Raw genomic sequence first — 14,285 nt, forward strand, 5'->3', positions numbered from 1 at the left:
AAACATTCCTCACACACAAAGAAAGAAAATATGTTATGTAGACATGTGTACGGAAACGTTTACTTTCCATGTTAGAGCTCATTTTATTACTTCTCTTCAAATCACATTAATCATTGAATGGAAACAAACAGCAACAGAACGCTGACATTAAGGTTATCGTCAACTGCACGAAGAATTGCCTCGTCCATTGCAGGTGTCCTCGTCGTTCTAGGTCTTCCCCAGTCGCGAGTCATAGGCTGGAATGTTCCGTGCTCCCTAAGATGCCGATCAATTGCTTCGAACGTCTTCCTGTCGGGACACCTTCGTTCTGTAAATCTGTCTCGATACAAACGTACAGCGCCACGGCTATTGCCTCGTGCTAATCCATACATCAAATGGGCATCTCCCAACGCATTTGTAAACATTGCACTGACTGCAAAACCACGTTCGTGATGAACACTAACCTGTTGATGCTACGTACTGATGTGCTTGATGCTAGTAGTGTAGAGCACAAGCACAAGCACCGAAGTCAACATTACCTTCCTTCAAGTGGATCAACTGGCGGTGAATCGAGGAAGTACAGTACATAATGACGAAACTAAAATGAGCTCTAACATGGAAATTAAGCGTTTCTGGACACATGTCCACATAACATCTTTCCTTTACTTGTGTGTGAGGAATGTTTCCTGAAAGTTTGACCGTACCTTTTTGCAACACCCTTTTCTGTATATATATATATATATATATATATATATATATATGTGTGTGTGTGTGTGTGTGTGTGTGTGTGTGTGTGTCTGCTTGTGTCTGTGTATATGCGGATGGATATGTGTGTGTGTGCGAGTGTATACCTGTCCTTTTTTCCCTCTAAGGTAAGTCTTTCCGCTCCCGGGATTGGAATGACTCCTTACCCTCTCCCTTAAAACCCAAATCCTTTCGTCTTTCCCTCTCCTTCCCTCTTTCCTGACGAGGCAACCGTTGGTTGCGAAAGCTAGAATTTTGTGTGTTTGTTTGTGTGTCTATCGACCTGCCAGCGCTTTTGTTTGATAAGTCTCATCATCTTTCTTTTTAGATGTACTATATATATATATATATATATATATATATATATATATATATATATATAAAATTTGCAATTTTAACCGCATGTTTTTACCACTTGAGATTTATTTTGTTGCTTTAAGCTTTCTCGTTTGGAGGCCTTGAGCCGTGAAATAATTGCCTTTTTGAAGCTCGTGGACTTAAGCTTCTCAATCTCAAGACAAGGATTCTGCAGCAAACACGAGTTAGGGGTACTGGTCTGTAATTTTGCAGGTCCATCTTTTACCCTTCTTATATACTGCAGTCACCTGCGCCTTTCTCCAGTCGCTTGTGACTTGGTACTGGAGGGAGTGATTGACGATAAATGGACCGGCGATCTGACTTACAGCATCTTAGGCGTACACTAAACAGCCCAACTGACACCTCAGAACCGTCCCAGATATCTGACAGTGTACAACAGCAGAGGCGGACCGAACTTACCTCGCCGATCCTCTTGATGAGGGTGACGTCCTGGCTGGTGAGGTCGCAGGTGACGTTCTGCACGGGCCTCACGAGACGCCCGCCCCAGCCCTCCAGCAACAGCTGCCCAGACCTCTGGTAACCCGACACCAGCTGCTCCACGCTGCCGAAGAAAACTCCCGGCCTGCAGTACCAGCCCTGCAACACAAGAGCACTCCTGCCATCGTGCCGAAGCTTCCACAGGGGCCTGCAGCTACTAGGGCATTTCGAAAAGTCCAGGATTATGACTGTGTTGACCACAAAATATTACTGCAGAAGTTGGACCATTATGGAGTAAGGGGAGTAGCTTACAATTGGTTCGCCTCTTACTTTAAGAACATAAAGCAGAAGGTAATTCTCCGCAATATTGAGAGTGGTAGTGGTGTTCAGTACCAATGGGGCACTGTTAAGTGGGGCGTTCCCCAAGGGTCAGTGCTGGGGTCACTGCTGTTTCTTATTTATATAATTGATATGCCTTCTAGGATTACAGGTGATTCAAAAATATTTCTGTTTTCTGACAACACCAGCTTGGTAGTGAAGGATCTTCTGTGTAATATTGAAACATTATCAAATAATGTAGTTCATGAAATAAGTTCGTGGCTTGTGGAAAATAATTTGATGCTAAATCACAGTAACACTCAGATTTTACAGTTTCTAACTCACAATTCAACAAGAACCGATATTTTGGTCAGACAGAATGTTGTTGTTGTTGTGGTCTTCAGATTGAGACTGGTTTGATGCAGCTCTCCATGCTACTCTATCCTGTGCAAGTTTCTTCATCTCCCAGTACCTACTGCAACCTACATCCTTCTGAATCTGCTTAGCGTATTCATCTCTTGGTCTCCATCTACGATTTTTACCCTCCACGATGCCCTCCAATGCTAAATTTGTGATCCCTTGATGCCTCAGAACATGTCCTACCAACCGATACCTTCTTTTAGTCAAGTTGTGCCATAAACTTCCCTTCTCCCCAGTCCTATTCAATACCTCCTCATTAGTTATGTGATCTACCCATCTAATCTTCAGCATTCTTCTGTAGCACCACATTTCAAGAGCTTCTATTGTCTTCTTGTCCAAACTATTTATCGTCCATGTTTCACTTCCATACATGGCTACACTCCATACAAATACTTTCAGAAACCACTTCCTGACACTTAAATCTATACTCGATGTTAACAAATTTCTCTTCTTCAGAAACGCTTTCCTTGCCATTGCGAATCTACATTTTATATCTTCTCTACTTCGACCATCATCAGTTATTTTGCTCCCCAAATAGCAAAACTCCTTTACTACTTTAAGTGTCTCATTTCCTAATCAAATTCCCTCAGCATCACCCGACTTAATTCGACTACATTCCATTATCCTCGTTTTGCTTTTGATGATGTTTGTCTTATATCCTCCTTTCAAGACATAGTCCATTCCGTTCAACTGCTCTTCCAAGTCCTTTGCTGTCTCTGACAGAATTACAATGTCATCGGCGAACCTCAAAGTTTTTATTTCTTCTCCATGGATTTTAATACCTACTCCGAATTTTTCTTTTGTTTCCTTTACTGCTTGCTCAACATACAGATTGAACAACACTGGGGAGAGGCTACAACCCTGTCTCACTCCCTTCCCAACCACTGCTTCCCTTTCATGTCCCTCGACTCATAACTGCCATCTGGTTTCTGTACAAATTGTAAATAGCCTGTATTTTACCCCTGCCACGATCAGAATTTGAAAGAGAGTATTCCAGTCAACATTGTCAAAAGCATTCTCTAAGTCTACAAATGCGAGAAACGTAGGTTTGTCTTTCCTTAATCTTTCTTCTAAGATAAGTCGTAAGGTCAGTATTGCCTCACGTGTTCCAATATTTCTACGGAATCCAAACTGATCTTCCCCAAGATCGGCTTCTACTAGTTTTTCCATTCGTCTGTAAAGAATTCGCGTTATTATTTTGCAGAATGGGCATATTATAAGCGATACGGAACAGTTCAAGTTCCTAAGCGTTCGGATAGATAGTAAGCTGTTGTGGAAAGCCCATGTCCAGGATCTTGTTCAGAAACTAAATGCTACTTTATTTATCATTAGAACAGTATCTGAAATAAGGGACAGTTCAACACGAAAAGTAGTCTACTTCGCATATTTTCATACGCTTATGTCGTATGGTATTATTTTATGTGGTAATTCTTCTCATTCAAAAAGGGTATTTTTGGCTCAAAAACGGGCTGTTCGAGCTATATGTGGTGTAAGTTCGAGAACCTCTTGTCGACCCCTATTCAATAGTGTCGGAATTCTGACAGTGCCTTCACAGTATATATTTTCTTTAATGTCGTTTGTTGTTAGCAATATTAGCTTATTCCCAAGAGTTAGCAGCTTTCACTCAGTTAATACTAGGCAGAAATCCAATCTGCATGTGGAATGCACTTCCTTGACTCTTGTGCAGAAAGGAGTGCACTATTCTGCTGCATCCATTTTCAATAAGCTACCACAAGAACTCAAAAATCTTAGCAGTAGCCCAAACACTTTTAAGTCTAAACTGAAGAGTTTCCTCATGGCTCACTCCTTCTATTCTGTCGAGGAGATCCTGGAAGAGCTGAAACATTAAGCGGATTCCAGTGTTACATTGCTGATTTTCTTTATTTAAACTTACTAATTGTCGCCTGAATACGTTTCTTATATTTCATTTTATCTGTTTCTACTATCGTCTTATAATTTCATGTATTGACTCGTTCCATGACCGTGGAGACTTCTCCTTAATATGGTCCCACGGAACAATAAATAAATAAGTAAATAAATAAATAAAAGTAGAGATACAATGGCTCGCCGTCCTTAAACAGAACATTTATTTAGAAAACGTCAGTTACATCTTATTAACTGGATTATTTGTTATTTTTCGACATAATCACCCTCGTTATCTCAAAATTTGTTAAGTCAGTGCACAAGCTTTTGTATGACGCAGTCATAGAAGGTTGCCGTGTGTTGCTGGAACCACATTTCAACTTCATCTTTGATCTCTTCATCATCGTGAAATGATTTTCCACCAAGATGTGACGTCAGGTAACGGAAGACATGGAAGTCGATGGGCGCAAGGTCCGGGCTGTATGGCGGATGGTCCAATATGTCCCATTAGAATTGTTTGAGTAGTGCTTGGGTTACGAGCGCTGTGTGAGGCCGAGCGTTGTCATGAAGCAAGAGGATTCCGCTTGTCAGCATTGCACTGCGTTTGTTTTGAATTGCCGTTAGAAGTAGTCTGGCAATATGCAGCAGCATTAATTGTCGTTCCAGGAGGCATAAAATCCAACAGAAGAATGCCTTGTCTGTCCCAAAAAACAGAAGCCACGATTTCCTTCGCTGAAATCGACGTTTTTCATTTCTTGGATTTTGGTGAATTCGAAAGACACCATTGCATTGATTGTTGCTTGGATTCAGGAATATGGTGATAACCCACGTCTGGTCACCTGTCACAATGTGATCAAGGAACTCATCACCTGCTTCAGCATAGCGTGTGAGGAAGTCGAGAGCAAAGCCCATCCTTTTCTTTTTGTGTTCTTCCGTCAACAATTTTGGAACCCAGCACGCACACAATTTCCTGCACCCTAACTTGACAGTCACAATGTCATAAAGAGTTGAAATTGACACGTCCGGTATGATTTGATGCAATTCTTTCAATGTGAGACGTCTATTCGCACGAATTGCTTCCACCGTTCTCCGAAGAAGGGTATCAGAGATCACAGATGGCCGACCTGTTCTTCGTTCGTCGTGAACATCGGTCCTACCTTCAGAGAAATGACGACACCATTTCGTTACATTTTGACGATTCATAATGTTCCCATAAACAAAAACAATTTCTTTGTGAATATCCGCTGGTTGCTGACCTTTAGCATGAAGAATACATATGACGGAGAGCACTTCGCATTTGGCGGGATTCTGAATCGGCGCTGCCATTTTAAACGCGACCTACTCCAACCAGAAGCAACGTTCGACTGCCGAACGACAGCCAGGAGAAAGCTAACGGTTCAAGGTTAACACCAGTGTTGCCAACTTGCTCGCCAAAACTCTTCTGTTCCTCTGGCGTACGGTGTATCTTTACTTTCCGAAATACCCTCGTACATCACTGATCTCCTGCCCAATAGCACAAGGCGCGTTTTATAAATGAGTCAGAGGTTCGTATTACTGTGGATTGCTTGATGCAACAAGAATGAAAATTACAGTATGTGATCAAAAGTATCCGAACACCTGGCTGAAAATGGCTTACAAGTCCCTGGCGCCCTCCATCGGTAATGCTAGAATTCAATATGGTGTTGGCCCACACTTATCCTTGATGACAGCTTCCACTCTCGCAGCCATACGTTCAATCGGGTGCTGGAAGGTTTCATTGGGGAATGCCAGCCCATTCTTCACGGAGTGCTGCACTGAGGAAAGGTATCGATGTAAGTCGCTGAGGCCTGGGACGAAGTCGACGTTCCAAAGCACCCCAAAGGTGTTCTGTAGGGTTCAGGTCAGCATTCTGACCAGGCCAGTCCATTACAGGGATGTTATTGTCGTGTAACCACTCTGCCACAGGCCGTGCACTATGAACAGGTGCTCGATCGTAATGTAAGATAGAATCGCCATCCTCAAATAGCTCTTCAACAGTGGGAAGCAAGAAGGTGCTTAAAACATCAATGTAAGCCTTTGCTGTGATAGTATCGCGCAAAACAAGGCGTGCTAGCCCCCTCCATGAAAAACACGACCACACCATAACGCCACAGCCTCCGAATTTTACTGTTGGCACTACACACGCTGGAAGATGACGTTAACCGACCATTCGCCTTACCCACACACTGCCATCGGATCGCCACATTGTATAGCGTGATTCGTCACTCCCCTACAACGTTTTTCTACTGTTCAGTCGTCCAATGTTTACGCTCCTTACACCAAGCGAGGCGTCGTTTGGCATTTAACGGCGTGATGTGTCGCTTATGAGCAACCGCTCGACCATGAAATCCAAGTTTTCTCACTTCCCACCTGTCATAGTACTTGAAGTGGATCCTAATGCAGTTTGGAATTCCTGCGTGATGATCTGGATAGATGTCTGCCTATTACACATTACGACCCTCTTCACAGTCGGCAGTCTCTGTCAGACGAGGTCGGCCTGTACGCTTTTGTGCTGTATGTGTCCCTTCACGTTTTCACATCACTGTCACATCGGAAACAGTGGACCTAGGGGTATTAAGGAGTGTGATAATCTCGCGTACAGGCGTATGACACAAGTGACACCCAGTCACCTGACCACGTTCGAAGTCCACGATTTCTGCGGAGCGCCCCATTCTGCTCTCTCACGAGGTGTAATGACTACTGAGGTCGCTGGTATGGAGTACCTGGCGGTAATTGGCAGCACAATGCACCTAATATGGAAAAACGTATGTTTTTGGGGGTGTGCGGATACTTTTTATCGTATAGGGTATGTCAGATGAAATTATGAACTTCGATGGGTACTCTAATACAATATTTGCTAAAGGTAGAAATGGACGCTACAGACGTCTCAGGCACTGTGACTGTTGAAAATCGGAGTCCTACATCAAGTTCGAACATTTAGGTGGCAAAAAGAGGACAGAAATTCACTGTGAGTTAAGCGAAGTTCGTGGTGAGTTTACAGTGGTCCGCAGAACATTTTCACGTTGGGTTAATCGTTTACGTGGTGGGCATATGAGCACAGACGATAATTCAAGACCCAGAAGACCAAAAGCGCCAACGGATGAACTAAATGTTAACCATGTAGCTGATGTTCTTGAAAAAGATCGCAGCACAACTTGTGGGGAACTCTCTGCAACCACGGTAAATCCGCCAGCACCAGCATTGAGTATCGTGACAAGTGATCTGAAGAAGAGAAAAATTTCTACGAGAATGATCTCACACTGTTTGACTGCTGAAGCGAAGCAGTAACCCCTGGACATTGCAACCTTGCCATAACAATGATTCGATCGTGAAAGTCTAGGATTCTTGGGTCAAATTCACGCTACTGGTGAAACGTAGATTAGGGACTTTGAACCAGAATTACACAATCCAATGAGTGGGGAAATTCGAATTCTCCACGTCCAAAAAAATTTCGACACTCTCAAACAAAGCCCAAGCAAATAATGATTTTTGCTTATGACCACCAAGGAATCACCGTGACAGACAGAGTCCCATGTGGAACAAGTGTCACACCGGTGTATCATCGTAACATCACGCAAAACCTGCGGAGAAAAATTCGCAAATTCGCAAATTTGGTCGGGCTTCATCCACAGTTCAGTGAACAAACATTCATATTTCTTTACGTACTACACGAATATTTAAAAAGAATTGGGGGTTCCTATTTAAAAAACCGCAGTTGATATCCGTTTGACCTATGGCAGCGCCATCTACCGGGCCAACCGTAGCGCCATCTGGTTTCCCCCTTCAAGCTAGACGGGTTTCGTTCTTCGTAGTTTTTTCGTTATCGCTTATTTCGTGAGATATTGGGCCCGGTCACTATGAATGGACCACCCTGTATTCATCCTCCATTATCACATTATTTTAATCACCGTATGAACATTTTTCATTTGTTCCATTTTTTAATTTATATTACTCTTCTTCCAATTGGAATTTTTGTGGATATGAATTTCATTATATTTATCTATTAGTGTACTAAAGTATTTTAAAATGTCGATCTATGAGTTGATAATCAAGACCAAATAGTCTATTTACACTGCAGAGCCAAAAAATCTGGTACACCTGCCTAATATCGTCCACGGCGACCCCCGTGAGCACACAGAAGTGCCGCAACACGATGTGGCTTGGACTCAACTAATGTATGAGGTTCATTCAAATGAAACCTGGTGTGGTGTGCGTACTGTAAGAGCTTCGGTATACACATCATCAGATTATTTGACTTGTCGCTCTAACGAAGTAGGCGAGTGTCAGCAATATATCTCGTGGTCTTATCGTGGCGTGTTTATCTTCTGCCGTTAGGTCAGACGATAGAAATGCCACTTGCACCCTTAGAGTAGCAGATTGACGGTGACCAACTTTAAACAGAACTTGATTAATTTTCTCACACATTTATTAAAATAGTAACAAGCATAAACCTTACGTAACTTGATTCTGAATGCTGTTTACAGTTGACAATCTGAAGTTCCTTTGGTCTTGGTACGTTAATCTTATTCTCACATATCTCTGATACTTGACAAAGTGTCTATACATTTATCTTCATGGCTATGTACAGAAATATGATAATCTTATTATGTGCAGACTGAAACTTGACTATAGACTGGTACAGACAAATGCAGACTGGTACAGACTGGAGCAGACAAATGCAGACTGGCTAATCGGAGGTCTGTACACTCATTATAATACCTCGCACGTTCAGGTATCACTGCGCGAGTGTGATCCGCGAGGAGAAAAGGTTCTACATTAGCAGCAATCTCATTGGCTGCGTTACATATTAATACGCGGATTGGCGGAAGCAGAATTTGGTCCGTCTCTAAGGCAGCACCATGTCGTAGTGCGGAGACAGACGAGTGCTGCGCCTGCACTGTTGTGCTTAGCGGGGCGCGCTCTAGTGGGAAAGTTGTGTACGCGCTGACTACACAGAACTATGTACACAACACCTGGTGAATGCGTTTACCTTTGCCTTACACGTAAGGTTGCACCACGTAACTGCGGGTATGGTAACGCCATCTATTGGTAGAGAGACTGAAGCATGCGCACCGTTTGATGTTACATGGCGTCGGTGTGGTTTCACGGCGAAGAGAAGTTATCGTCCACTACCAAACAAGCAGGCAAGTAAGCAGGAACAATGAGGAGTGATTCGATTTTTGGTGGTTGAAGGCAGACCGTGAAATGTATCGACGGGTGAAGGCTGTGTACGGTGAGTACAGTCTGAGTCGTTCAAGGGTTGTTGAATGGCACAAACCATACCATGAGGGGCGCGAGCCACTGGAAGACGATGCTCGTCCTGGACAGGCTCATCGTGACATCACGCCGGAAATGGTTGCGGAAGAGAACGCTTTAGTCCCGTATTAGCTTGGCCACCGCCCACATCATAATCCATTAACACTTGAACTTTCGAAAAATCTGTACGCAGTGGGTTCCCCACCAACTGACCGCCTAACAGCGCAATACTCAAATGGCGCTCTCTTTGAGGCATCTGCAACGTTATCACGAGGAGGAATACTGCTTTTGTATCGCGTATTCTCACAGGTGACGAAACATTGTGTCCCCATTTTGAACCGGAAAGCAAGCGTCAGAGCAAGCAGTGGAAACATGCTGCTTCACCACCTCCAAAGAAATCAAAGGCTGTGCAGACCAGTTCTGGTAAGGTTTAGATGTCCTTCTTTTTTGACCACAAGGACCCACTGCTTTTCGAGTTCCTGTAAAGGGGAACCCCAATCAACGCCCAGCGTTATCAAGCCGTTTTACAGAACCTTAGATGAGCCATCAAGTCGAAACGCTGAGGCATCTTGTCCAATGGTGTTATCCTCCTGCATGATAATGCCCGCCCACATACGGCCAATGCGGTGAAGACGACTTTGCAGCAGTTTCGGTGGGAAACGCTGGAACATCCACCGTACAGTCCCGACCTTTCACCGTGTGACTTTCACGTGTTGGGCCCTCTAAAACAAGCTATTCGCGGACATCGATTGGCAACGGACGACGGAGTGTGTGACTGGGTCCAGGTCTTGAGCCGACAGCAGCCTACTAAAGGATGGAATCGACCGGCTAGTGTCGCAATGGGATAATGTGCTAACAGCTTCGGCGGCTATTTTTGAGTACTGTGTACAACTAAATTTTTGAGTTAATAAAATCGTTACCGTTACTTTACACTAGTGACCGAGTTTCATTTCAATGCCCCTGATACTACAGTACTGCTGGAGGCAATTGACACCATGAATCCAGCATGGCTGTCCACAAATACGCGGGGTCGAGATCTCTCCTACACAATACGTTGCGAGGCTTCCCAGATATCCTCAATAATGTTCATGTCTGGGAAGTTTGGTGGCCAGCGGAAGTGTTTAAACTGAGAAGAGTATTCCTGGAGCCACTCTGTAGCAGTTTTGGATGTGTGGTGTATCGCATAGTCCTGATGAAATTTCCCAAGCCCCTCGGTATGCACAATGGACATGAGTGGATGCAGGTGATCAGACAGGATTCTTACGTACATGTCGTATCTAGACGTATAAAGGATCCCATATCAGTCCAACTGCACACGCCCACACCATTAAAGAGCCTCCACCATCTTGAACAGTCCTCTACTGACATGCAGGGCCATGGGTTCACGAGGTTGTCTTCATACCCGTACATGTCCATCAGCTCGATACGATTTGAAACGAGACTCTTTCGATCAGGCAACATGATTCCAGTCATCAACAGTCCACTATCGATGTTGACGAGCCCAGTCTAGGCGTAAAGCTTAATGTCGTGCAGTCATCAATGGTACACGAGTGGGCCTTCGGCTCCGAAAGCCCATATCGATAATGTTTCGTCAAATGGTTCACACGCCGACAATTGTTGATGGCCCAGCATTGCAATCTGCAGTAATTTGCGGAAAGGCTGCACTTCTGTCATGTTGAAGTATTCTCTTCAGTGGTCGTTGGTCCCGTTCTTGCAGGATCTTTTTTCAGCCGCAGTGACGTCAGAGGTTTGATGTTTTACCGACTTCCTGACATTCACGGTACACTCGTGAAATTGTCGTACGGGAAAATCGCCACTTCATCGCTACCTCGAAGATGCTGTGTCCCTTTGTTCGTGCGCCGATTATAACACCACGTTCAGATTCACTTCAATCTCGATGCATGCCATTATAGTAGCAGTAACCCATTCCAACAACTGCGCAAGAAACTTGATGTCTTATATAGGAGTTGCCGGCACCGTATTCTGCGTGTTTACATATCTCTGTATTAGAATACGTGTGCCTATATAAGTTTTTTTGGCGCTTCACTGTACATTGACTGTAGAGTGACGTGAAGATATGTTTCGTTACCAGATGTGGAATAACTTTGGAATGGCAATCGCCATACAGAGGTTTAAAACACAATCTACATATGTATTGCACTATGGAGAAAGCAATGCAGATGAACATTTAAATGGAAGAAGGGTTTGTCAACATAAAAAATTCAAACGAAATGACAAAAAGATACAATGTACCCAATAATCTGGACCAAAAAACAGAATTATAATACAAAAGAAATTAAATCCAAATTAACACATAAATTTAATTAAAACATATAAACAAAGATTTCAAGTGGAAAAACAATGATAGGAATAAGAATGACAGCAAATAAAGAAGTTGATATTATGATCAAAATGATGTGACAAACGAATGGGTATAAGAAATTACTTTTAAATCAATTAATTGAATAAAAATGATAACCAAAGTCATTTCGATAAGGATTTAAAAATATAAAAAAAATTATTTGCCACCGAAAGTGCAACTTGTTTTTAAAAGAACTCTTACGGTGGAAGGGTGGAAAAATATATATACTAAAATGACAATTTAAATAAAAAACGCCGGCCGAAGTGGCAGAGCTGTTAAAGGCGCTGCAGTCTGGAACCGCGAGACCGCTACGGTCGCAGGTTCGAATCCTGCCTCGGGCATGGATGTGTGTAATGTCCTTAGGATAGTTAGGTTTAACTAGTTCTAAGTTCTAGGGGACTAATGACCTCAGAAGTTGAGTCCCATAGTGCTCACAGCCATTTGAACCATTTTTTTGAAATAAAAAACCACGAAATTCAGACTTACATAAAATGTACAACATGCTCTACATTACACGTATACCGCCTCGCAAGATGATAGGCAAGATAAAAACATATTTCAGGAATTCGGCCTTTACACCTTAAGCAATAACTTCGTTAACACCGAATCCGACAAAGATGACAGGCATCTATTAACGTACGGCAGACCGACAGACAGAAACTAACTGCCTAACAAATGCGGCCGAGACACAGACGAGCAAGCTGGAGACGAGAGACTGACCAAGAACAGAAGTAGAATTTAACAAGTAACTGAAACAACATATCACGAATCACTTAACTTTCAATAAACTGCGATGTCTGGCGAAGACCTGGCGCATCACCCCGAAAACGCTCTCCCGAACCGTCCGCTGCCAGCCGCTTCAACGGACGCAGGAAGGCCGATCTCCCGTCTCACGGCGTCGCAGCTCGCACCGGCCAGACTGATGTCGTGGGTTGACTGCTGTTACTCTCGTGTCAGCCGCGAAGCCACCACCCCTCGCTATACGGCGCGGCCCACTGGACTCACGTGGCGACCTCACATGCGCCGACGCTCAAGACGGACAAGTCATCTTGTGTCTCAGTGCGCGACCAACCAACATATCGATCCAACTGCCAATGCCCATTGCCTGAACGAACTCGATCAGACTGGTGGCCCAACACATACTAGCACTCCGGACGACAGACAGACACTGACTGCCCCACACTGACCTGGCTGACCAACTGACCAGACTCGCCGAGAGTGACAAACTGACCCACTGGCGAGCTCATAGCGCCCCTTAAATGCACGTGAACAGGCAACTCTTCCCCTTCGCCACCAGAGGGAGACACCAAAGCTGCGATTGCCACAGCGGCGCCACTGCCAGAAACGGAGAGCGACTGCTTTACACTACGCGCTGCTGTGCGCTCTTCAAAACAGCAAATTTACCACGGCTAAGTTGACTTTGCGAACTGGGCTCCATTTCTTGCTGCATTATTTATAATGAGTCTTCGCACGCTTGGAGGAATATAAGTTAAGTAAATCTTCTGTTTTTCGTTCACTAACCGACTTCCCTGCAAGGACGGTTCTTGCACCACTATCTAGCCTACCTCTCCTTAGCACTGTGTACAAAGTCGTACACGACAGCCCCAAACCGAGCGAGGTACAGCAGTGGTTAGCACACTGGACTCACATTGGGGATGGCGGCGGTTCAAACCCGCATCAGGTCATCCTGATTCAGTTTTTCCATGCTTTCCCTAAATCACTTCAGGCAAATGCCAGGATGGTTCCTTTGAAAAGGCATGGCCGACTTCTTGCCGTATCCTTCCCTAATCCGATGGGACCAGTGACCTCTCTGTTTGGTACCCTCCCCCCCCCCCAAATAAACCAACCAATCAACTAACCAACAATCCCATTTGCACAGAGCGCGGCCTTTGCACTCACCTCGTGGCTGCGCAGCAGTATGATGTGCTTGACGTCCCGCTGCCACCGCACGGACAGAGTGAGTCGGGGTGTGTTCTTGACGGACGACTCCCTCACCAGGAAGTCGCCGTCTGCACACAGCAGCGGCTCCGCCAGCTCGCGCGTAAGCCTACCGTGGTACCACAGCTTCCCTTGTATATCCTCCTCCACCTGTGGGAGAAAAACACACCAGTCTACAAAGCGACACCAACACTTTTTCGCTATACATCGCACTGGCAGAAAACAGCAACTCATCTCCATCGACTGGAATGTGGAACCCCCTTCCTGCTGCACACTCACTTACTGGAGTACCACAGGGTTCAGTGTTCTGTCCACACATCTTTACCGATTGGGATGTGGGACCTCCTTCCTGCTGCAGACCAAACTATCGCAGAAAAACTTCCTGGCAGATTAAAACTGTGTGCCGGACAGAGACTCGAACTCGGGACCTTTCCCTTTCATGGGCAAGTGCTCTACCAATTGAGCTACCCAACCACGACTCACGCCTCGTCTTCATAGCTTTACTTCTGCCAGTACCTCGCCTCCTACCTTACAAACTTTACAGGAGCTCTCCTACTAACCTTGCAGAACTAGCACTCCTGAAAGAAAGGAT

At 44.6% G+C, this 14,285-nt stretch overlaps 1 protein-coding gene across 1 annotated transcript in view; it reads right to left on the reverse strand.

Moving 5' to 3' along the window:
* Window positions 1-14,012, reverse strand: part of LOC126109456 (tyrosine-protein kinase Fer-like) — a 71,235-nt gene extending 57,223 nt beyond the window's left edge. The window contains exons 1-3 of the mRNA XM_049914485.1: window positions 13,977-14,012; window positions 13,655-13,843; window positions 1,501-1,677 (exon numbers count right to left, since the gene is read on the reverse strand). Coding sequence (XP_049770442.1) covers window positions 1,501-1,677; window positions 13,655-13,843; window positions 13,977-14,012 — 402 coding nt within the window. The remainder of the gene's footprint in view (window positions 1-1,500; window positions 1,678-13,654; window positions 13,844-13,976) is intronic.
* Window positions 14,013-14,285: the final 273 nt, after the last annotated feature.

This window comes from Schistocerca cancellata, chromosome 12 (assembly GCF_023864275.1).
Source record: "Schistocerca cancellata isolate TAMUIC-IGC-003103 chromosome 12, iqSchCanc2.1, whole genome shotgun sequence".
NCBI classification, from domain to species: domain Eukaryota; kingdom Metazoa; phylum Arthropoda; class Insecta; order Orthoptera; family Acrididae; genus Schistocerca; species Schistocerca cancellata.